This window comes from Nicotiana tabacum, chromosome 11 (assembly GCF_000715075.1).
Source record: "Nicotiana tabacum cultivar K326 chromosome 11, ASM71507v2, whole genome shotgun sequence".
Classification (NCBI taxonomy): domain Eukaryota; kingdom Viridiplantae; phylum Streptophyta; class Magnoliopsida; order Solanales; family Solanaceae; genus Nicotiana; species Nicotiana tabacum.
The window spans coordinates 72,724,312-72,750,729 of NC_134090.1; the positions used below are offsets into that span (position 1 = coordinate 72,724,312).

Genomic DNA, 26,418 nt, shown 5'->3' on the forward strand with positions numbered 1-26,418 from the left:
AACTCACAATCTCCCCATACCCTAGTATCATTTATGCATGCAAGATAATCAATCCTTATACCCATGAACCGACTTGTTAATTACTTATTTTAATAGAAATTTCGAAATCATAGATTAGGGCACAAGTTCTTACCTCTTAGGATGAAGGTCTAGCAAATTTTACTTGAAGGTCTTCAAAGATTTGGGCAAGGATTGTAGTGACTTGGTGAGAGTTAGTTTATCCCTCTAGAACTCCCTCTCTCACTCTATTTCCAATAGAATAACATAAAATGGGTCTAATGTGGTGTTTAATGGGATGAGTTTGAGTTTAAAAGTTAGAAAATAGGAGATCGACACAATCTGCGATCGCATAATTGACATGCGGCTCGCAAAAGGACCACAAAATGGCCCCCCCAAAACATAAATAAACTGCCCCGGTGTGTGACAAGAATACGGTCCACATACCTGTTTTGCGGTCGCATAATGCACCGCATAACTACCCCTCGCAAAATTCCAAGGAGATTATATGATGACTATGCGGCCCGCATATTGATTATGCGATCGCATAATTGGCCGCATAGTTGACCTCAAAATTAACCATCAAACTGCCTCACTCTGCGGCGACTATGCAGTCTGCATAGCTATTATGCGACAGCATAATGGACCGCAGAAACGCGCGTTTTTGAAAAACATTATTCCTTAACTCTTTAATGCACAGATCAATCCAAAGGATGAAAAACATTATTCCTTTAGCAAAAGTTTTTACGGGGCCTTACACATATCCAATAGATCTCCCAGGATACCGTCCCGTAGTCCAACTCATAGTGCGCGGGGATCTACCGGAATCCCGATCCGTAGTCCCAAATGTAAATACCCAATATTGGGGGAATCTACCGGGTGCAGTCCCGTAGTTCCATATAACTGTGCAAGGGGATCTACCGGAATCCCACATCCGTAGTTCCGAATAAACAGACAAGGGGGATCTACCGGAACCCCTCATCCGTAGTCCCAAATGTAAATACACAGCAGCAACATAAAAAATATTCAGCAAATGTCAATTTCATATTAAGGCAAACAAGTAATTCTAGCTTAGCATACTGCACAGAATTCAGGTAAAGCAGTTTGAGCAAATAAAGCAATTAAATCACTTAGACATGCTTCCATAAGCTAACAACATGTTGAAATTGCAAGTAGTAATAACAAGAGGAGAAACACAATTTTAATTACTTAGTGAAAACCGGATTTTCAACAATTAGCACAAGTACGCACTCGTCACCTCACGTACTAGACATTTCAAATATCAACAATATCAAATCCTAATGGGAAGTCCCCTACACGAGGTTACGCAAGTCACTTACCTCAAACCGGCTCAAAGTCAACCCGAAACCACGTTCTTGCCACGAGTACTCGACTCCAAATGTCCCAAATCTGTTCAATTCAATTGCATAATGTAAATAACACTTCAAGCAACTGATTCTAGAAAGAAAATTCTAAGCTAATACGCGAAATTAGGTAAAATGACCAAAACACCCCTCAGGCCCACGTCTCGGAATTGGGTAAAATTTACATTTTTAGAATCCTCATACTCTCACGAGTTCATGCATACCAAAATTATCCAAATCCAATGCCAAATTCCTGATCAAAACTCGAAATCTAGGTCTAAGAACTTTCTTCCAATTTATCCCCAATTTTTCTTCTCCAATCCGAAATTAAATGACAAAACTAAGATTAGATTATAAGAATACAACTAGAAAGGGATTTGGAATCATTACCCACTGATTTCCTCTTCAAAATCCTCCCAAAATCGCCCTCTCCCGAGCTCCAAATCGATTTTCCAACTTTTGAAATTAAACCCTTGAATTTCTGATTTTTCTGCCCAGCAAATCCGCTCCTGCGGTCCACCAATCGCATCTGCGATACCGCTTCTGCGGTTCTCACTTAAAATTCCATCTCCGCACCTGCGACGCAGGTGCCGCATTTGCGGTCCCGCAGGTGCGGTAACCCATCGCTTCTGCAGTCCCTGCTCTATTTCCTCTTGGCCGCATCTGCAGGAGTCGCATCTGCGGCCTCTCTACCGTAGATGCGGTTATGACAGCAACCCAAAGAGCTTCACCTGCAAATTTCAAATGTCCAACTTCCCGTTAACCACCCGAAATCATCCTGAGGCCCCCAGGACCTCAACCAAAAGCGTAGACACGTCACATACCACTATCCAAACTTATACAAATCTCCAAAACATCTCAAACAACATCAAATCAACCAATTAGCCTCTGATTCAAGTCTAAGAACTTCAAAACTCTCAAAATACGCTTTCGATCAAAAAGTCTATCAAACCTCGTCTGAATGACCTGAAAATTTGTACACACGTCACATTCAACACCACAGAGCTACTTCAACTTACAGAATTCCATTCTGAGCCTCGGATCAAAATCTCACTATCGAACAGGAAACTTCAAAAATTCAACTTTCGGCATTTCAAGCCTAAATTAGCTACAGACCTCCAAAACACAATTCGAACACGCTCCTAAACCCAAAATCACCCAACGGAGCTAATGGAACCAACAAAATTCCATTCCGAGGTCGTCTTCACACCGTTCTGACTACGGTCCAAATTCTAAAACTTAGGCTCTCATTTAGGGACTAAGTGTCCCAAAACTATTCGAAACTCCAAATAATTCCTCCCGGCAACTCACAATAGCAGAAACGAACACGAGGAATGCAGTAAATAGGGGATCGGGGCATAAATTCTTAAAACGACCGGCCAGGTCGTTGCATCCTCCCACACTTAAACATTCGTTCGTCCTCGAACGAGCATAGAGGCATACCTGAAGTAGTGAAAAGATGAGGGTAACGGATGCGCATATCCTGCTCGATCTACCAGGTCGCCTTCTCGACCGACTGACCCTGCCACTGAACCTTTATTGATGTAATGTTCTTCAACCTTAGCTTTCGAATCTGCCTGTCCAATATCGCCACTGGCTCCTCAACATAAGATAGATCCTTGTCCAATTGAATTGAACTGAAATCCAACACGTGTGACGGATCCTCGTGATACCTCCAGAGCATCAAAACATAAAATACCGGATGAACTCCTGCCAAGCTGGGAGGTAAGGCAAGCTCATAAACAACCTCCCAAACACGTCTCAATATCTCAAAAGGACCAATAAACCTCGGACTCAACTTTCCTTTCTTCCCAAATCTCATAATGCCCTTCGTAGGCAAAACTCGAAGTAGAACCCGCTCTCCAACCATATAGGAAACATCAAGAACCTTCCGGTCTGCGTAACTCTCCTGTCTCGACTGGGCTGTATGGAGTCTATCCTGAATCACCTTAACCTTCTCCAAAGCATCCTGAACTAAGTTTGTGCCCAATAATCTAGCCTCACCAAGCTCAAACTAGCCCACCGGGGATCTACACTGCCTACCATATAAAGGCTCATACGGTGCCATTTGAATGCTGGACTGATAGCTGTTATTGTAAGCAAACTCCGCCAATGGCAAGAACTGATCCCAAGACCCTCCAAACTCAATCACATAGGCACGGAGCATATCCTCAAGAATCTGAATAGTGCGGTCAGACTCTCCGTCCGTCTAAGGGTGAAATGTAGTACTCAACTCCACCCGAGTACCCAACTCATGCTGAACGGCCCTCCAGAACCGTGATGTGAACTAAGTACCCCTATCTAAAATGATAGAAACTGGAATACCATGCAGACGAACAATATCCCGGATATAAATCTCCGCCAGACTCTCCAAAGAATAGGTAGTACACACAGGAATGAAATGCGCGGACTTGGTCAGCCGATCCACAATCACCCAAATGGCATCGAACTTCCTCAAAGTCCGTGGGAGCCTAACTACAAAGTCCGTGGTGATCCGCTCCCACTTCCACTCCGGAATCTTTATCTGCTGAAGCAACCCACCCGGTATCTGGTGCTCATACTTCACCTGCTGATAGTTGAGGCACCGAGCTACAAACCCAACTATATCTTTCTTCATCTGCCTCCACCAATAGTGTTGTCTCAAATCTTGGTACTTCTTCGCGGCACCCGAATGAATGGAATACCGCAAACTGTGGGCCTCCTCTAAAATCAACTCCTGAAGCCCATCAACATTGGGTACACAAATCCGACCCTGCATCCTCAATACCCCGTCATCACCAATAGTCACATCTCTGGCATCACCGCGCTGAACCTTATCCTTGAGGATAAGCAAATGAGGGTCATCAAACTGACGCTCCCTGATACGGTCAAATAAGAAAGACCGAGATACCACGCAAGCTAGAACCCGACTAGGCTCCAAAAGATCCAATCTCACAAACTTATTGGCTAAAGCCTGAAAATCCATCGCCATGGGCCTCTTAGCTGCTATTAAATAAGCCAAACTCCCCAAACTCTCTACCCGACGACTCAAGGCATCAGCCACCATGTTGGCCTTGCCCGAGTGATACAAAATAGTGATATCATAGTCCTTCAGCAACTCTAACCACCTCCTTTAGCGCAAATTAAGATCCTTTTGCTTGAACAGGTGCTGCAAGCTCCGATGGTCAGTATAAATCTCACAAGGCACACCGTACAAGTAATGACGCCAAATCTTTAGGGTGTGAACAATAGCAGCTAACTCAAGGTAGTGGACAGGATAATTCTTCTCATGAACCTTCAACTGTCTGGACGTGTAGGCAATCACCCTACCGTCCTACATCAAAACCGCTCCAAGGACAATCCTCGAGGCATCATAATAGACAGTATAAGACCCCGAACCTGTAGGCAATATCAAAACTGGGGTTGTAGTTAAAGCTATCTTGAGCTTCTAAAAGCTCACTTCATACTCTTCCGTCCACTAGAATGGAGCACCAATCTAGGTCAGCCTGGTCATCGAAGTTGCAATAGATGAAAACCCCTCCACAAAACGACGGTAGTAACCTGCCAAGCCAAGAAAACTGTGGATCTCTATAGCTGAGGATGGTCTGGGCCAACTTTGCACTGCCTCTACTTTCTTCGGATCCACCTAAATACCCTCACTCGACACCACGTGGCCTAAGAATGCCACGAAATCCAACCAAAACTCACATTTCGAGAACTTAACATATAACTTCTTTTCTCTCAAGGTCTGAAGCACTGTCCTTATGTGCTGCTCATGATCTTCCCGACTCCGGGAATACACCAGAATATCATCAATAAAGATAATGATGAACGAGTCAAGATACGACCGGAACACATTGTGCATCAAATACATAAAGGCCGTTGGGGCATTGGTCAGCCTAAATGACATAACAAGGAACTCGTAATGACCATACTGAGTCCTGAAAGTAGTCTTCGGAATGTCTGGCTCCCGAATCTTCAACTGATGGTAACTTGAGCGCAAGTCAATCTTAGAAAACACTCGTGCACCCTGTAAATGGTCAAACAGATCATCAATACGAGGCAAAGGATAACGGTTCTTCATTGTAACTTTGTTCAACTGGCGATAATCAATGCACATACGCATAGAACCATCCTTCTTCTTCACAAACAAGACAGGAGCACCCCAAGGTGATACACTGGGCCTAATAAAACCCTTATCAAGCAATTACTGTAACTGATCCTTCAAATCCTACAACTCAGGAGGGGCCATACGATACGGAGGAGTAAAAAAATGGGCTGAGTTCCCGACAACAAATCAATGCCAAAATCAATATCTCTATCGGGCAGCATGCTCGGAAGGTCAGCTAGAAACAAATCAAGAAAATCCCGTACTACTAGGATTGAATCAACTGTAGGGGTATCAATAGTGACATCTCTCACATAAGCCAGATATGCGTCACACCCCTTCTCAACCATACGCTGAGCCTTAAGGAATGAAATAACTCTACTGGAAGTATGATCTAAAGTACCCCTCCACTCAACTCTCGGAACACTTGGCATAGCTAGCATCACGATTTTGGCGTGACAATCAAGAATAGCATAATGGGGCGACAACCAGTCCATGCCCAAGATAACATCAAAATCTACCATGCTGAGCATAACAAATTGGCTCTGGTCTCAAAACCACTAAGAGCAATCAAACACGACCGATAAACGCGGTCCATAACAAAAAAATCTCCCACAAGAGTAGAAACATAAACAGGGGTACTCAAAGAATCCCGAGATACACCCAAATATATAGAAAAATAAGAAGACACATAAGAATAGGTGGAGCCTGGATCGAATAAAACTGATGCATCTCTATGACAAACCAGGACAATACCTGTGATGATAGAATCGGAGGCAACAACCTCGGTACGGGCAGGAAGGACATAATATCTGGCTTGACATCCCCCTCTAGGGAGACCTCTACCTCCCCGACCTCCATCTCTAGCTGGCTGAGTAGGTGGGGTAGCAACTGGAGCTGTAACCATAGCTTGAGAACTCTGTGGGGTACGCTGTGGCTGAGAAGTCTGTGGAGGTGCACCCCTCCTAGGTCTAGGGCAATCCCTCTCCATATGGCGTGTATCACCACACTCAAAACAAGATATGGGAGGACGTGGTGGCTGTGACTGGCTCGGGCCAAATATGCTAGACTGACCACTAAAAGCACCCCGCACAGGAGGCACACTAGATACTAGAGGTGCATAATAAGGCTCCTAAGGCCTAGGAGGAGCTGGAATACTTGGAAGAGCTGAATGAACGGGGTGACTCATATAACCCCTACCATGACGATCTGTAGCCGGGGCACGGGCACTAGAATAATGGCCCGACTCTCGAGACCTCTTGGCCTCCCTCTCCTCCATATCCCTAGCATGCATACCCTCAATCCTCCTAGCAATGCTCGCCACCTGCTGATAATAAATATCTATCTCCAATTCACGAGTCATGCTAGACCTGATGCTGGGAATAAGCCCCTCAATAAATCGGCCTTCTCGTGAATAATGGAGACCAAGGTTGGTGCATGTCTAGCCAAATTGGTGTAACGGACAACATACTCCGAGACAGTCATAGTACCCTAGCGCAAATGCTCAAACTCTACGCGCCATGCGTCCCTAAGGCTCTGAGGAACATACTCCCTCAGGAACATATCCAAGAACTAAGTCCAAGTCAGTGAAGCAGCCTCATCCGGACTGTCTAACTCATAGGTGCGCTACCACTCATAGGCAGTTCCTCGAAGCTGGAAAGCAGTGAAGGAAACCCCGCTCGATCCTGATATCACATGGCACGGAGAATATGGTAGAACTCATTTAGAAATCGCCAGAGCATCATCTGATGCTAACCCACTGAATATAGGAGGATCATACTTCTTGAACCTCTCAAGCCTCCGCTGCTCATCCTCTGAAGTCGCTGCCCTATCCTCAGGCTAACTTGGGACTGCAGGTGGTACATGAATAATCTCTGGGACCTGATCAACATGCACTCACTGCTCAAGAGTGTGGGCGGCGAGAGTCTGTGCTCCTCCCCCGGCCTGAGATATGGTTGCAATAAGGGAAAGAAACCCTGCCTGAGCCAAAGTGGTGTACATGCTCATGGACTGCGCCAAAGTCTCCTGAAGAGCTGGAGTAGTAGTAGCAGTAGGTGTATCAGGTGCCTAGAATCTAGATGGAACTACTGGCGGTACCTCGGTGGCAGCTCGCACGGGTGCTCTGGCTGCACCACGTGCGCGTCCTCGGCCTCTACCCCGGCCCCGGCCTTTGACGGCTGCAGTAGGGGGCGCGAGTGTCTGATCATCTCGGGTAGCACATGTCCTCACCATCTGTGAGAGAATAGAAGACAGAAGTTTAGAATTGTGATACCAAAAATCTCGCACGATAAGGAAATCAAATGAAGTGGAATTTTCCTAACAGTTACATAGCCCTCGTAGATAAGTACAAGCGTCTCTGTACCAATCAGCAAAACTCTAATAAACCGGCTTGTGATTCATGACTCCTATGAACCTAGAGCTCTGATTCCAACTTGTCACGACCCCAGTTGACCCTCTGTGAGCTGTCGTAACGACACCTAGTCTCTACGACTAGGTAAGCCTAACAAATGTGGAAAATAACAATTTGCGGAAGAAATAATTAAAAACCAAAATAACCAAATGGAACAGTATTTAAGATGCCGCTCGACATATATAATACAACTCTCAAAACTGACAATATTTTCCAAAACCCGGAATCTCATGAAACCACAAGCCTTTGAATGTCTAACAAAAGTAAGCACATAAAAGCTAATACTTAAAAAGAGAATAGAAAGGGACTCCTCGGTCTGCGGACGCGGCAAATATACCTCGAAGTCTCTAGGAAAGTCGCCTTGCCTCAAGAGTGATAAGACTGAGTCGAAGTACCTGGATCTGCACATGAAACATGCGCAGAAAGGGCATGAGTACACCACAGCAGTACTCAGTAAGTGCCAGGTAGTGACGGGGAAAGTCAGGGTCCTACTGAGATTAAATGAATATAAGGTAAAACAGTATAAAATGAGACAATATAACTAAATGCAACAATAAGAAATAACACAGAATAAAAGGAACAACAGTAACTACAATAGAGGCAAATAATCACGGAAAAAGAGTACAACTCAACTCAGAGATAACAACCGGGGATCTTCCAGTATACCGTCCTGTAGTCCCAAATATACATATCCAATAGATCTCCCGGGATACCGTCTCGAAGTCCAACTCATAGTGCGCAGGGATCTACCGGAATCCCGATCCGTAGTCCCAAATGTAAATACGCAGTACTGGGAGAATCTACCGGGTGCAGTCCCATAGTTTCCTGTAACTGTGCAGGGGGATCTACCGGAATCCCACATCCGTAGTCCCAAATAAACAGATAAGGGGGATCTACCGGAACCCCACATCCGTAGTCCCAAATATAAATACACAGTAGCAACATGAAAAATATTCAGCAAATGTCAATTTCATATTAAGGCAAACAGGTAATTCTAGCTTAGCATGCTGCACAGAATTCAGGTAAAGCAGTTTGAGCAAATAAAACAATTAAATCACTTAGACATACTTCCCTAAGCTAACAACAGGCTGAAATTGCAAGTAGTAATAACAGGAGGAGAAACACAATTTTAATTACTTAGTGAAAACCGAATTTTCAACAATTAGCACAAGTACGCACTCGTCACCTCACATAAAAGGCGTTTCAAATATCAATAATATCAAATCCTAAGGGAAGTCCCCACACAAGGTCAGGCAAGCTACTTACCTCGAACTAGCTCAAAGTCAACCTGAAACCACGTTCTTGCCACGAGTACTCGACTACAAATGGTCCAAATCTATTCAATTCAATTGTATAATGTAAATAACACTTCAAGTAACTGATTCTACAAAGAAATTCTAAGCTAATACGCGAAATTAGGTAAAATGACCAAAACGCCCCTCAGGCCCACGTCTCGGAATCGGGTAAACTTTATATTTTCAGAATCCTCATACTCTCACGAGTTCATGCATACTAAAATTTTCCAAATCCAATGCCAAATTCCAAATCAAAACTCGAAATCTCGGTCTAAGCACTTTCTTCCAATTTTTCATCTCCAATCTGAAATTAAATGACAAAACTAAGATTAGATTATAAGAATACAACTAGAAAGGGATTAGGAATCGTTACCCACTGATTTCCTCTTCAAAATCCTCCCAAAATCGTCCTCTCCCGAGCTCCAAATCGATTTTCCAACTTTTAAAACTAAACCCTCAAATTTATGATTTTTCTGCCCAGCAAACCCACTCCTGCGGTCCACCAATCGCATCTGCGATACCGCTTCTGCGGTTCTCACTTAAAATTTCATCTCCGCACCTGCGACCCAGGTGCCGCATCTGCGGTCTCGCAGGTGCGGTAACCCATCGCTTCTGCGGTCCTTGCTCCATTTCCTCTTGGCCGCTTCTGCTTCTTGACTCCGCATCTGCGGGAGTCGCATATGTGGCCTCTCAACCGCAGATGCGGTTATGACAGCAGCCCAAAAAGTTTCAGCTGCAAATTCCAAATTTTCAACTTCCCGTTAACCACCCGAAATCATCCCGAGGCCCCCGAGACCTCAACCAAAAGTGCATACACGTCACATACCACTATCCAAACTTATACAAATCTCCAAAACACCTCAAACAACATCGAATCAACCAATTAGCCTCGGATTCAAGTCTAAGAACTTCAAAACTCTCAAAATACGCTTTCGATCAAAAAGTCTATCAAACCTCGTCCGAATGACCTAAAAGTTTGCACACACGTCACATTCAACACCACGGAGCTAATCCAACTTCCGGAATTCCATTCTAACCCTCGGATCAAAATTTCACTATCGAATTAGAAACTTCAAAAATTTAACTTTCGGCATTTCAAGCCTAAGTTAACTACGGACCTCCAAAACACAATCCGAACACGCTTCTAAACCCGAAATACCCAACGGAGCTAATGGAACCAACAAAATTCCATTCCGAGGTCGTCTTCACACCGTTCCGATTACGGTCCAAATTCTAAAACTTAGGCTCTCATTTAGGGACTAAATATCCCAAAACTCTCCGAAACTCCAAATAACTCCTCCCGGCAACTCACAATAGTAGAAACGAACACGGGGAATGTAGTAAATAAGGAATCGGAGCGTAAATTCTTAAAACGACCGGGCAAGTCGTTATATCTAGTGTTTGTAACAAGCTTGCCAAGTTAGACAATGTTAATGTCCTCAGGGACTATGTAATGATGATGTAATTTTCTTTTAGTAATATCATCTTTATATTAAAAAAAAAGGAAAACTGTTGCAATGTTGGGCCGTGCTAAGCGCGGGCCATCGCCACCTAGTTTTAAGTTATACATTCTAGTTTTGAGTGTTACCAAAAATAGAAAAAATTAACGAAAAATGAGTTGTTCGTAGTAGCACACTAGCACCACAATTTGCAAAGGGTGATTGGTAGGTAGCAAGGACTACGTAGTCCCCACATCACCCAACACCACCATTCCTCTCTCACCTACCCAAACAGCCAAACTCTCCAAATATATTGCCTAGCAGCCATTCCCCCCCATATATATATATATGGGAGGCTACAAATATCTATATATAATCTAAACCTAACAATTTTCGCCCACCAAATTTTGAAAAGACGTAGGTCAAAGCGACGACGACGGAGAATGGCGTCTTTTGTACCTACCAAACAATTTCTCGGAGCTCCGTCTTCCTCCGATGTCGGATCCTCCCGCCTTGGATCTCTTCAGCTGCCTTCTAAGCTCTCATTCTCCAATCTTCATATCCTATCTCGTCCTTCACACCCCAAACGGCTAGGTATAAATTTAGAAATCCTTCTCAAATTGTACAAATATTTAGGATTCCTTTTACTTATAGATTTTTTGTTCTTTATTGAGCTTAATACATTTTTTTAATTTGATTGATTAAGCTCTCTGTTGCTATTTATCATCGAGAGCAATATACTTGATTTATGTGTATACTCTTAGTTATGTTGCAGTTGTGGTTCGGTTTATTTAATGATCTTATCGTCTAAATTGACTTTTATAATCTTAGTTATGAGGCCGAAAATGTTAATTTGATTAAGTTTATTGTTCTTATTGATCAAGCAAATGAAGAAAACAATATTATTTCATGAAAAAAGAAAATCACTTTTACGTATAGCTATTTATTTATCTTACCTCAATGCTGACACAAAATAAAACTCTAAGGAGAAAGATATCGATTCTAATAACTGTCTGCACTTGTATATGGTTGACCCTACTTTTTGGTCGTTTAACCTTTAGTTGGTGGATTCAGCAGAAGCGAATTCCTGACTCAGGCTAGTATCATAGTGCTTTAATAGACATACATATATCTAGACCTTTATTTGCCAATTGACTAGGTGAAGTGGTAAGGTCGTCTGGGTGCCAACTTAAAAACTCTAGTTCCTGCAATCTCAAGTAGAGTATTTCACATATAATTGTATGGGCTCTTCTACTCTCACCATCTTGTTGAAAGATTTGTCACGTTCCTGGTCTGACTAGTAGTTGTGCTGTGCCTTATTTGGCACCATGCCTCCTTGTCTCATTTATTCAATTTAGTCGTGCAAAGAGAAGGTAAAGTGAAAAATGATAGGATTCATGAGAAAAGTTCTCTCTGTTTATATTGCACATGAAATTGGAATCTTTTTCATTTTATTTCGTCAAGTTTTGCTAAGAACTCAGAACTTAAGTTTCATTCAAATTAGTTAATAATTAATCATTGTGACTGACTGTTTTTATGTAATTGTTAAGTAAAAAAGCGGTAGGAACTAGAATAAATAGTGCAGTAGCAATAAGTGCAAGAATATGTGCTTCCATAATCTCATTGGTTTTTTACTTCGCAATAACTCGGGATTTAATCTCAGTGTCCAAGACTTGCACTTGAATGACCATCAAGAGGCCTATAAGTATGTCTACTATCTGACTAAGGCATTATTTGCTAATATTTGTCTATGTTATCTAGATAATATTATATTCTTGTTACTGCAAGTTGATAAGGTGCATCTCGAAACACTGGTAGAACCAACATTCTTCAGTAGTGTTGTCCTTTGCTAAGTTGCGCGGACTCTTCGATTTTGGTGCCGTCCCCGTCCCGATACGAGATGGGGACGGGAGTGGGAGCGGGATATGTCCTGAATACGGTCAATTGACTTCAGACACTTTGACAGGAGTCCATCGACAAATTTGGGAGAAAAATTGAGATTTTGATTTCTCAAAATCAAAAATAAAATAGATTTAGGAGAATGAAAGATTGAATTCTACAATATTCATATAAGTTTTTTTTTTATAGAATATCTCTCAAAATTTACAATATTTTTATAGCTCTATTTTTTATTAGCCGAATCCTCGCACCCGTATCCATATCTGGATCCGCACCCCTGTATCTTAAAATTTAGATTTTACCGAATCCGATACTCGGATCCGTCCCCGTATCGAATACTTGCACCTGAGTCCGAGCAACTTAGGTCCTTTGTCATGTGGAAATACAAACTAAAAAACCCTTTGCCGTCCTTCACTGGCTTGCTATTAAATGGTAAAAGTTGGCTAGAAACTTATTCTCTCGGCTTGTGTACCCACAGAAATACAGGCTGCTGGTAGTACATATGGAAATTACTTCCGTGTTACAACTTTCGGAGAATCACATGGTGGTGGAGTTGGTTGTGTTATTGATGGATGCCCCCCTCGTCTCCCACTTTCTGAATCTGATATGCAGGTGGAACTTGACAGGAGGTATTTCCTTCCTTATCTCCAGCTAAATTTCTATGAGGATTAATGTGACCAGCATCAGCACGATAGCTATATTAAATATAAACTTTGACACTTTTGGTACCCTAATCTAGAAAAAGGCTAATTCAACAAGTAGTCTATGGGATAACTAAGGTTTCATTATTTTATGGTTTGTTTTAGATTGCTTACAAAACTTTGTTATTCAGGAGGCCAGGTCAAAGCCGAATTACCACACCTAGGAAAGAGACTGACACTTGCAAAATATCATCAGGCATTGCCGATGGTTGGTTTTCTGTTCAAGTTCTTGTAACCTATGTCTTCTACCACTTGTCTCTCGTGGAATAAGCCGGTGTTTATAATTCTTTTGAACTCAGTCTTGTGCATGCATTAACTGCAGGGATGACTACTGGATCCCCAATCAAGGTTGAAGTACCTAACACTGATCAGAGAGGAAATGTGAGTATGGTCTTTACCTTCTTGACACTTTCTCTGTATCAAATACAACAGGAAAGTGAAATAGTAAATTTAGTTTTTAAATGATGTAGATTATAGCTGAATATGTTAAGGGATGAGTTAATTCAACTCTTTATGGTGAACACAAGTATCTATGTTAAACTTATGCTTATCTTGCTTGGCAGTTCATATAGCTGAGTATGTTAAGGGATGAGTTATTCCTACTCTTGACTAGACTAATTCATTTTTAACGGGCACAGTGCAAAGACATCGTGGTGATAAGTCAAGTGCCTGTTGCCTGCATTCAGTGGTGGAGTTTGTGTATAAATGAGAGTTTAAAGGATATGAAAATGCCATCTGGGGCTTATTAAAAAAAATTATAAATATTTTCAAGTTAAAACCTGAAGTATATAAATTACCCACAATATCCTGATAAATCCAAGAATACTTGAAGGAGAAAAAAGGCAAATTTTCAGAGCTCTGAGATACATTTAGTATGTCCATTGTGGTGGTGCTTGTGTAAATTGCTGCCAAATTTTCTGTTCTCCTGTACTTATTGGATACATTATGGTCTGTTGAATTACCAGGACTACAGTGAAATGTCCCAGGCTTATAGGCCATCTCATGCAGATGCTACTTATGACTTCAAGTATGGAGTAAGATCCGTACAGGTAACTACCAGATAAATCTATAATTATAAAATATCTTTAGAGATCCTAATATGTTTAGTTTTCTTAGTCCTAGCTCTTATTTTTATTAAATTCTTACTACTGGCAACTTCCTTTAGGGGGGTGGTAGATCATCAGCAAGAGAAACCATTGGGAGAGTTGCTGCTGGAGCCGTTGCTAAGAAAATTCTCAAACTTTATTCTGGAACTGAGGTATGTTACTCTGTTGGTTTAAGATCCTATATTAAAAACCGGTATATGCTATTGTATCGGAGCAATGTGCAAAAAGTCTCTCTAGCGCTCATTTGGAGTATATACTGGCAATATTAAACACTTTTCAATCCATTCAATCCTCCCCCACACCCTTTTTCTTCTGAACAAAAGATCCAGACCTTTAGTTTCAGCTAACTTTTGGGATTAATAGCCCATTAATATCTGTCAATGTCTCCTTTCTTTACTGGGAAGAACATATTGAGCTCTCATATTCCATACTGCAGGTTCTTGCTTATGTTTCTCAAGTTCACCAAGTTGTACTTCCTGAGGATTGGATTGATCATCAGACTGTGACTCTAGAGCAGGTATACCTCGCATAAGAAACGTTTTCCAATTTAATATTGGGATAATACATATTTCCCCCCGGATTTGGCCTGTTTTTCCAATAGAATGCTCGAGCTTTGTGGGGGTCCTATGACCCCTTATAATCGTTTAAAGTGGTGTAAATACCCCCTTTATCAACCAGCACCAGTTTCACAAAGATATCTGTAACACACGCACCAATCATGTGATGCCCACGTCACTTTCCTTTTTAATACAATTTTGTATTTTCTTTTTGTTCACTATTTTTTCATTTTACCTTTTATATCCCTTTTCTTTCTTTTTTGTCATTTTTCTTTTTCCCTTTCTTCTTCTCCTACAACCTCTATCAAACTGCTTCGGCCATAGCACCACCATTGCCGTAGCCCCGCAACCTCCTTCTCCAGCAAATCAACCCCCCCCCCCCCCCAAGAAACCCCTTTCTCCTTGTTCTCCAACTAAACCCATCACCAAATCACATCCCAATTCATCAGTTTTAGTAAAAGTTTTCATTCGACTCCAACTCGAAGCCTCAATCTTTGATTTTGATACTCAAATCAGTCCCCAATTTTTGTGTCTTCTTCTTGGCTTCAAGCCCCACTTGTGGGAATACACTGGGCCGTTGTTTGCTTCTTGGCTTCAAGAAATCGAAGCGTGAGAAGGAGATTCCTGTATGGCTAGTCCGAAGATCAAGATTAGAAACTGCAATGTTAGGAAAGGTAAAATACTAATTAACCAAAAGGAAAAGTAAAACAAAAAAGAAGAGAGAAAATTATAATCAATCCAACAGCTAAGGAAGTGATGATGGTAATACAGGACATGAAGGAGAGAAATAAAATAAAAAGTATATTTTAATTCTAAAGAAAGGAAAATACAATGATTTTTGGCTTATTTTGTCCTCTCGCGCGCTACATGTAAGTGCAAATTGTTCTCCATGCCACATAAGCATAAAAAGGGTAATAATTCCAGTTCAAACAAGTATAGGGGGGGATCATAGGACCCCCTTGCAATGTTTTAAGTGTTCTATTGGAAAATAAGAAAGATGAAGAATTGAATCATGCAGCAGGTTTTAGAATAGTGATGGGACTATCTGGTAACAGTTGATTTCAGCTGCGAATCTTGTTAGGCTTTGGAAGAAATTAATTTAATTTATGAGATTCCTCCATTTTTTTTCATTTTTGGCTGTGATCCTAGCATAGTTTTTTGTATTAATAGAGCTAACAGAGTTTTTTGTATTAATAGAGCTAACAGTCACCTCTTTGTAACCCTTTGTTTCCTTATGCATCTTCTTGATGCCTTCTTAATGATAACACCTTACTTCATAAAAAGAAAAGCACTCTAGACGTGGTATACATGAAAATGTTGTCTCTTAGATGATGCTTAATTAGTGTAGTATTTCTAGGGGTAGAGATTTTACATAGATGTTTGAAGAGAATTTGGAGAACAGTAAGGCAATCTTCTGATTGCAATATGTAAGTTAGTAATTCAACAAACAAAAAGTGTTCAATCAATTCACTAAAGGAAAATTTGTTTTGCCTCTTAAGCTTAGTACATATTACATTTACACGAACTTATCCGTAACGTTAAGATGAATTTACTGTTTAATACTTGTAAATAAGTGTTCTGAATGGTGACTTTCTAACTAACATGGTCCATACCGCTGAGCCCAAAGGTGCAAGTAAGTTTCTCACTGTGAGAATTCCAAAGGCATCAACTTTGGATAACATCTCTTGCTATAGTTCATTTTTCATCTGAGGCACTCTTTCCAACTATTATCATCCCATATGAATATGGCCTTTGGTTTTCTTTAGCTCTTCCCATTTTTGCTTCCTTATTTGGGAGTCAAAGATCTAAAGATGCTTGCTTCTTTGTTGGTTGGGAGGAAAGCATGAACTTGCCTGTTGGGTAGCATTTTATTTGACAAGTGAAAAGACGTTCGCTTCATCAAACTTTAAACTGGAATGTTGAGTGGACGAGCTCCTGATTTAAAGTCTTTTAGTGGGTAATATTGCACTTAGAAATAGTTTCATTACTAAAAAGCTCAGGAAGCTGGCCTCAAGCTGCCAGCTGAAAGGTATTCTAGGACGGATCTCTTGTTCACTTGGCAATATAGTTTTCCTTTGTTGCTAACTTCTCGGTTTCTCTCTCAAGAAGAAGAAGAGCAAAAGAAAAATTCTTGGTATACAGATAGTCATATCATTTTGCTTTTTTTCCGGATATTGGAAAGAGTTGACAATAGCTTGAAAAAGGCATTGGTTGTGTGCTTTAATCACCATATTCAATAACCTTTCTTCTGGTGAACTCATCTAATCAGAAAAATTGATCCATCCTCCTCAAGAAATTGTAAGATATCCCTGATGTCAGATTAAGCTTCATTAAGATCCTTGAAGTCTTGCTCAGCCCTTTGTTTAAGTAGTTTCTAGGAAGAGGAGATGAGAATGATTACCTCAAAGTACAAAGCCGTTAGATGGATGTTCTGGAAAACAGTGATTGTACACTTATTTAGACTCCTATATATTGAAGAGAGCAATTAGGGAATGTTTGGATGGAATTATAAATATAGTTGGCTACTAATACGAGCCATGTTTATTGATCAGGTACGTTTTTGCTTTTTGCTAAAGCTTCTGAACCAAATGGTGACATGTTGCCTCTCACTCTTCCGCAACCAAGAGACAGTCCATGGCTATCTCATCCCACTTCCATTATGGTATTTGAACTAGCTGTAAGAGTCTTGCGGTCTCCGGTGGTCAACCTTAACCAGCTGGCCGAGCATTCAGCTACATTCTCAACGACATCCCTCTTCATACCTTTCCACCCATAGAGTGGGCGGATCATCCAGCACTAAGAAGGACACACTTGAAGCATCCATGTCTTTCTCTTGAAATTATGTTATTGCCTTATTGGTATACCAACAAAGTCAACGCTGTTGGTATTATAGGATAATGACCAGTCTATTTCATGTTATGACCTAATATAAAGGAACATGATCCTTGAGTGCAATCAAGCATATCCATGGTTAGGTAATAGTGTTGCAACCAGTAACTTGCTTTCTATAGTGAAAGTCAAGTTGGATGCGTTCACCAATTAGACACGATGGGTAACACTGATCAATGTGTTATTTTTGTGCGCGACACTCAATTCTCCTTGCCAGTTTAGCTTTGTCACTATATCGGAGTCCAATGTAAAATTGGCTTATACTCATCTCCATTTCATCAAAGACCTTTCTTTGGGGAAGAGGGAAAGGTTTCTTCCATAGGATCTGGTCTTGTTTCCCTCTGTTTGACCAATCCTTGGGGTAAAGAAAGAGGAGGAGACTCTACTACTTGTCTAGTGAAAGGGCATTTGGCTCAGCTAATTTGACGAGGTTTTGTTTAATCATGAGTTTGTAGAGACTCGAGGGTTTCTCTAGGCTGGGACTTTCTTTCGTCAAAGTTTGTCTTCTAACCCTTTTTGTCACTCAAGGCTACATTAAAGCTAGATACAAGAAAATAAATGATTCCTCATCCAGTCAGTAACTGACATGAGATTGTAGCAGCTGCCAATGCTACTTAGGGTAATGGTATAGGTTTGTGCATGCGATGGTGGACACTAGCCCTTTTAGCTGAGACAGACTGCTTTAGCACATGAAGGCCACTATGTTTCTGGGTTATTAGGCAAAAAATTGGAGAAACTTTTTGTGCTTCTATCTATGGCTTCCTTGCTCACCAATAATAGTCATTTTATGAGCTTCCGAGTTAACTGAGATTATTCTCCTGCATGTCTGATGTACTTGATTGTTTGATGTTTTTCATGCTGATCAAGCTAGTAATTGTTTCTGGTAATTATCTATTTATACCAGATAGAAAGCAATATTGTCCGATGCCCAGATCCAGAATATGCAGAGAAGATGATTGCTGCTATTGATGCTGTACGAGTGAGAGGGGACTCTGTTGGTGGAGTTGTAACTTGCATTGTTAGAAATGTCCCACGGGTAAGCTATCTCTCCTTTTATTTGTAGGTGTAATACGTATATTTGCACCTCTTTGGTAACTTCCACACAAAATTTCGTGTCTAATTTTCAAAGAGGTGCCTGAGAGTTTATTAATGTTTACTAGGGTCTTGGTACACCAGTCTTCGATAAACTTGAAGCTGAGCTAGCTAAAGCTTGCATGTCATTACCTGCAACAAAGGGTTTTGAGTTTGGAAGTGGCTTCGGAGGTATATCATCTTTACTTCCCTGTTTCTACAAGATGTAGTTTAACTTTTTCACTGAAACCCTTGGGTATGTCAAGATGTAGTTTAACTTTTTCACTGAAACCCTTGGGTATGTTTAGTCAAAGCATTCTCCATGAGTCCTAAGCAGATATAGATTCCTCGAAACTTTCTTAAAATGAGTGAATTTTGCAACCTTTCCAAATACCTTCAAGATTTTTTATAATACTAGGAGCACAGTACTAACCATTTAGCAGTTCTGTCAAAGCGTCAAATAATGTTTTGATAACCGAGAAATCCCCGAGGGCTAGTGGCGCATGGTTCGAAACTCGTTGGATAATAAAACCGTCCTACCCTTCTCCAGTTAATTACTAGACTTTTGTGTGCAGAAGGGTTTGTCCCGTGAGGTATGCCTAACCGTCCTACCCTTCTGCTTATCGAGGAATGACTCTCGATAGGAAGATAGGAAGGTGTGGAGGTCGAGAATTAATGTTGTGGGTTGACAGGTAGTCGAGAGTTTCTTCTAATTCTATCAATAGTATTACTAGTTTTGTATTTTCCTAGTCCTGGCTCTTCCTTGTTATTACACAGTGTATCTTTCTTACCGGTAGTATTGGTACCATTCTTGTACTTTTGCATTCCTAGATCATTGTTAATGCACACTGGACCATCAGTTTCCGTTGTGCTATTATCTTGTTGTTGTTGCTACTGTCTGTTTATTGCTTTTTTTTTTCACTATTCATGAGCCGAGGGTCCATCGCAAATAAACTCTCTCTACCTTCCTAAAGTAGGGGTAAGGTCTGCGCAAATAGTACCCTTCCCAGACCCCACTTGTGGTATTTCACCGAATATGTTGTTACACTTCTTGTTACAAACGTTCTTAGGTGCTACTTTCTCTGATGGACATATAATGTATAAATTTGCTTCTGGTGAAAATTAAAGGCACATTCATGACTGGTAGCGAGCATAATGACGAATTCTATATGGATGAGCATGGCCGAATCAGGACAAGAACCAACAGATCTGGTGGTATCCAGGTACACTTTGTGCAGTATTCTTTTGGTATGTCTATTTAGAGGAGCAAATTATAATTATGGCTTTAATTTACAGGGCGGTATATCAAATGGAGAAGTTATCAATATGAAAATAGCTTTCAAGCCAACTTCAACTATTGCTGTAAGTACTCTGACTCTGTGTCTTCCATCCATTTATTTCTTTTTCGTCCTTCCTGGTGTAAAATGATGTTATTATACTGCTCCAGCACCTTGGCTTCGTTGTTTATTTGGAGTTGAACTACTATATGTTTTTGTCAAGCTGAACTTCTTGTTTGTCATTTTCTCGCAAGAAATAGTAGTTATTTCATAAGTTGAAACTCTATTATTTGACTAGGTCAATTATTTATTTCAGGGCTATATGTAAATCAGTTTAATTATCTTATTTCAATTCTCATGCAGAGGAAGCAGCAAACTGTGACGCGAGATAAACATGACACAGAACTCATTGCTAGGGGTCGCCATGATCCTTGTGTAGTTCCCCGAGGTTTGTCTCTGAAATTATAGTTGCCTGCTATTCCTTGTTTTGATAGCCTCTCTGCATCTCTACTATAACCTTGGCTAGTCTTAGAAGCCATTGAGACTTGCCTGGTTATAACTTATTGATAACATAACGAGAAAGGAGATCTGCTATCTTCCCACTTCCAAACCTGCTCTTCTTTCTGTTCTATTTCCTTTTTCCCCTAAAAAATGACAATTAGCTTTGATGTTGTGATGCTACAGCTGTTCCAATGGTTGAAGCAATGGTAGCCCTGGCGCTTGTGGATCAGCTAATGGCTCATTATGCACAGTGTATGCTGTTCCCAATTAATCCTGCATTGCAGGAACCTTTGCAGTCATCAACACCCGAGTCAGCTGAGGTTACCCTCTGAATGGAGCTGAGCAGCTTTTGTACCTTCAGACAACTTGTTGAAGGTCTTCAAGTTTCTTTATTTGAAGAGTGTAATTTCATCAACACCTTAGGAGTTTTACTGTTTAGAGGAGATATCTCCTTTTTGCCTCTTTGTCACTCATGGGTAAGGCGGGACCTATCTTTAGTGCATTTACATCAATGTAAAATTGTGCGCCATGTATTGGGCAATTTTAGGTTTTTATTCAATTTAAAGCCACATGTTGTGGCTTTGTACTTCTCCGTCTGCTATTGTTCAGTTTTTTTTCTTCCAGTAAAATAGTATTGTAACCTGTATGAATATATTCCTGGCACGTGAAAACTTATTGAAATAAATTTGCTCAGCCATAGTTGTGCAATTCGTTGTTTAAACTCATTTATGAGGAAGGTACCTATATACATCTTGATCTAATGTAGAGAGGGGTTGTTGCCTTTCATGCTTAAGAATTCTTGTTCCTGCTTATTACAGGAGGGATGCCGAGCTTTTGTATATCTTAAGTTTTTGGATAGGGAACTTGCAGGAAATTGTATCTCATTTTTCATACTGTAATGGAAAAAAGTCAGAGCTCAAAAGGCTTTGAACCTTATCTTACTCTTTACTAGTCCACTAAAGAACAATTGTAAAGTGAAAGAAGGAGCTCCTCCCAATCTTTAAGGGACACTCTCCCTTTTGATATACCCATTTCTTTTCTTCCAACAACATCCACTTATTGAAAAAGGATTACAAGGAAAAGACTAAGACAGAGTCTTGATCCTATTGGTAACAGTGACGAGATGAAGAGGTTCATGAAGGCTAGATTTGTTCCAGATTATTTCCGAAAGGACATCCTCAAGAAGCGGTACACCTTGCAACAAGAATGAGAGCGAATATTGAAGAGACTGACCAACTTGCGATCATATACGGCTTGAATATGCAGATTGCTAATACTTGGAATTTATTCTCATCTGAATCCTCAGATAAAGATGCAGATTTCACCATTTGCGGGACTGTACTATGTTTGTTATTGTTGTTGAATCTTCAGATGAAGCATATGCAAAGGCCATCAAGATTGAAGAACAACTCAAGGATAGAAAGTCTAGAAGTCATCCAACTTCTTGGAGCAAAGGTAAAGATACTTGGAAATCATCAACCAATTGGGACAAAGCTAGGGAAGCTAAGCAAGTTCCCAAAGCTAATGTTCATAAAGGCAAAGCTAAAGTGGATAATAAGAAGGGAGGTAATTACAATGCTAAACCTAATTCTAGCAAGATCCGTAGTAACCATTGGATGTGCAAAACTATCTTATTTGTGCAACTCACCCTCCATTTTTAGTCACACTTTTGTTTTTGCTACAACTAAGTCATTAGGCTCGTATATATCATCTAAGATTTTGATGAATGCAACACAATAATTTCTTAGAAATTTAAAATTGTTTAAAGATACGTAGGTGATATATGCAAAAGGACTAGGATTTATAGAAATATCTCCCCACAGTTGAGCATGAGGCAAAGCTGAAACTCTTTCAGTTGTGTAGATTTTGATGTATTAGTTAACGTACGTGCCCTTAAACTTGATCTATAAACTTTTTTTTTATTTGAACGAAAGCAACAAATAAAAGTGCACTGGCTATGAATATCGAAGTATTTAATTAAATACTATCAGTCCATTTTAACTCTAGTTTTAGTCAAATAAATTTTGTCCAAAATAAATTTCACTTTAAAAAACCAAAAAGACATTTTTCTTCTTCTTTCAAATCTACTCTCGGTTCAATAAATGACCCATAATTTTTTTTAGAAAATATTTCAACAGTTATTTTTATTTACAGGAAAGTAGAGTATAATTTATTTAAATGATCTTAATGATCAATACCTTTAAATAGTTTTGTTATCGAGTATGTCATAATCTTAAACGATATTTAAAATGAATTGAAGATAATATCTACATATGTATATACATGTTACAAACTAAAGGGTTTTTTGTTATTATAGAACTTAGAAGCTAGGATCCTACCAAAATCCTCTAATTTAAAGTACCATAATATTTTTTTCTTTAAAGAAAAGAAGAAGAAAAAGAATACCCAACACAAGAATGCGATTAGTTATCGAATACAGGGTTGTCGGTTCAAAATTATACGTCCAAATCCAAGAAAGAACAAATAGAATTTGTAAATACTAATTTGAAGCTATACTTTTGATGTCACAAGTTGGTTTTCGTGATCATTCTAATTTAAAACGTATGACCATATATCTATACTTTGGCAATGAAAGCTAACTAGGGAGGAAGTTGTTTGACCAAAAAGTATAAAATTCTTTTGTCGAATTAATTATCAGAGATATAGAAGGTAAATTTTAATTAAATATAATTAATTCTAGATTCAAATATACTGAGTACGAAATCAAAGAAGAACAAGAATGTGTAATATTTCTTAATGTAATTATCGTACATCAAATATAAATGATAAGCTTACATCTAAGACAGATTTGCGCTATAATCACAGAAGCAAAAGAGAGGAAGAAAGGGCACTGTTGATGACGAAGAGATTCCCCTTGTTAACTCTATAGTGGTTGTCACACCTCCTTTTTCACCTACACCCCGGGGAGGGTATAATAAAGGGAGTTTTTTCCAATTTAAGTGACAATCGAAACGGGATTATTTTAATTAAAATTCAGAGTCGCCACTTGGGATAATTAATGGTGTCCCAAGTCACCGGTTCAAATCCCGAATCGAGGAAAAGATTGACTCTGTATTACAGTCTGCGAACACAGAAATACAGGTAAGAAATTCTGTTAACCCGGGAGAAGGTATTAGGCATTCCCGAGTTCCGTGATTCTAGCACGGTCGCTCAACTGTTATAATTGGCCTATTATCTGATTTTAGTACATGTTTAAACCTATGTGCAAATTTTAACTTAAACCGCTTTTCTTTATTTAATTTTTTAAGAAAAATTCAACGTCATCTAAAACACGTCTTGAACCCCGTCACATAAATGCACCCGCGGTCCGTGACGTATTTTATCCAACATTGTTGAGATTTAGATTTGGGTCACATAAATGCGCACCCGAGTTTAGGAAGATAAATTATTAAAATAACGCGCCTAAAGCAACTACGCACTTTCAAATTTGCGAGGGCCATGGAAAATTCAACTAATGGCACGCCTCAATTTCTAAAGGATTAAAATTAGTTATATGCGGGCTATGGATTATGAACAAAATATATTGTGGAAAACCATCTTCAATAGGAGAGCTATTGTGGATACATCTGCGGTACATTACTGCTAAAGTAACATTTGCTCCAATATGTGCAGAAAACAAGCATGTCAAAATTGTTTGACATAGATTCAGGTGAAATCAAAATAGAAGAGATCAAAAGATATTAAATTTTTTATTGACAAAATATCGTGAGAATATTCATAGGATTTAATAATATGAAACATGGCCATTTCACAAGTAGATATACGATACAACACATTATTCAGGCATCTTAAAAGTTAACCGCTAATATAATAAATAAAGGCACTAATTTGACAACTACATACAACACATCGTTAAAGCACATCTAAAAGACACAATGATATAAATAGCAATACTTTTCAACTTTAGCTAACAATTTCCATAGCTTTTGTTGTTTACTTTCTAAATAATGAGTTTTAAATTAAAAGGGAAATCATGTACTTCTTCAGCAACCTTCAAATAAATCAAAAGGCCTTCAACTTAAACTCACATTTTCAACTAACCAAAGATAATAAAATATTTTACGTCAAACAAATACAGGGATGCAAAATCGACAATAACCAAACTAGCTGAGAAGATCAACACTGATACAGTAGTATTATCAAAGTGCTAGAAAATAGGAGCTGACCTTATCTTCCAAATTCAAACAAAACAACAGCGGCAAAGTCAAACAGGAACCGCAAGCAAAATCGAGACCTCGAACCGGAAACCTCAGAACTACGTTCTTCGACGACCTCGAAACTCGTCGGAACAGTTTTGGAAGTGGACTATTTGGGGCGTTTTATGGGGTGTTTTTCAGGTGGAGAAGATGAGCTCTCATGGCTCTTTCATGGTGGATGTTAAGCTCTAGATGTAGAATTTTTAGGAGGAAGAAGACCCTCTTTTCGTTGGTTGTCCGTGTATATCCAGTGTATATCGAGAGTATCTCTAGTGTATATATAATGTATACTGACTGTATATCGAGTGTATACCCCCTGTCTCCGTTAAGAGGAAGCCATCTTTTTTTCCTCTCTATCTTTTGAACTTCCCCCTCCTCTTTCTCCAGCTCTTTAATCTCTAAATAGGCATCAAATTAGTGCATCTTCCATTACAAATTATACTTTTAACTTCTTTAATTATCCACTAGTTAGTGTTATTATTTAATTTTCATTAGTGTTAGTTTTACCCTACCAATATAGAAGCTTCCTAATTAGTTAGGTAAGACTCTTTTTTCATTTTTTTAAAATAAAACCTAAATTAATTTCTACCCCCAAATTATCTTAGACAATTAAATTAATTAACCCTAATAATTATTACAACTAATTAAAAACCAAATTAAAAGAAAATTGCCAAAATTTGAAAATTAAAGAGTAAAATGTAACATGACTATTTTTATGATCTTTTTCTATTTTTTCAACAACAACTTACTTAATTAATCTAAAAATGTAAAATAAAATCCAAAATGCAGATGCAATATATTTTGTTTTTTGTATTTTCATAATCTGAAATACTACATAATGCATTTTAAAATAAGATAGAAATATTGCACAATACCAAAGCTAATCCTAATTAATTAAACTAAATATAAACTATTTTTGCGTTTTCAAAATAAGGTACTATTTTTTAAAATTGTTTTTTATGAAAAGTACATAAACTAAAATACTTGCTTGTAATTTTTATTTTTCTTCTAAGAAAATAAAATAAAAGAGTTAAAATGAGTTGAAATAGCTATATTAAGCCTAAATTAAATATTTACGTGCTAAAATATAAATTTTTTGGGGAAGGTCAAAAATCACATGTCTACAGCTGCCCCTCTTTGACTGGAAATGTGAAGAGTTTTCAGACAAAGAACGACTAGACATGTTTTTTGACCCGACCCTTATTTAAAGAGACCAAAACTTAAGAGAAAAGGGAAATGTGACCGAGCCCTGGTATTTGGGCTTCCTACATATCCTTGGCTATAAAAGAATCAGGTCACGTGTAGTTCAGAAGTAAGTGAGATGATTGAGTATGCCGAGGTGGAGAGCCAGTCGAGGTGCCGTTCCGTCGAAGTTCTGATCCGTGGTCCTGTTATTACATCAAAATGAAAAAAAAAACTAACTAAGTCTATCAACTATGAGTTACAAGATTTCTATCTACATCTTCAAACTCGATCTTGCAACTCTTGTTGCCATGTTGACATGTATTCTCCCGGTGAAATCCATTGTTGCCGCTTTGCACCGACTTCTTGAAATGATCTCCCTCTCGCTATGCTAGTACCTGATTACTGATCCTTTAAATGTCTCCA

The 26,418-nt window shown here is 39.4% G+C and overlaps 1 protein-coding gene across 2 annotated transcripts; it reads left to right on the plus strand.

The window, feature by feature from the left end:
• The first annotated feature begins 10,878 nt into the window (after positions 1 to 10,878).
• On the plus strand, positions 10,879 to 21,314 carry LOC107769690 (chorismate synthase 1, chloroplastic). 2 transcript variants are annotated; one of them, XM_016588926.2, is made up of 13 exons: positions 10,879 to 11,186; positions 12,970 to 13,120; positions 13,324 to 13,400; positions 13,515 to 13,573; positions 14,158 to 14,241; positions 14,358 to 14,450; positions 14,735 to 14,815; positions 18,649 to 18,780; positions 18,905 to 19,007; positions 19,944 to 20,038; positions 20,112 to 20,177; positions 20,456 to 20,540; positions 20,777 to 21,314. In XM_016588926.2, exons 1-13 carry the CDS (start codon positions 11,036 to 11,038, stop codon positions 20,923 to 20,925), a joined length of 1,326 nt encoding a protein of 441 aa, XP_016444412.1. In that variant the 5' UTR covers positions 10,879 to 11,035; the 3' UTR covers positions 20,926 to 21,314. The 2 variants fall into 2 exon arrangements, 1 of the variants encoding a protein (XP_016444412.1); XR_012696602.1 differs by having other exon boundaries at positions 10,880 to 11,186; positions 20,112 to 20,232; positions 20,426 to 20,540.
• The last annotated feature ends 5,104 nt before the right edge of the window (positions 21,315 to 26,418 follow it).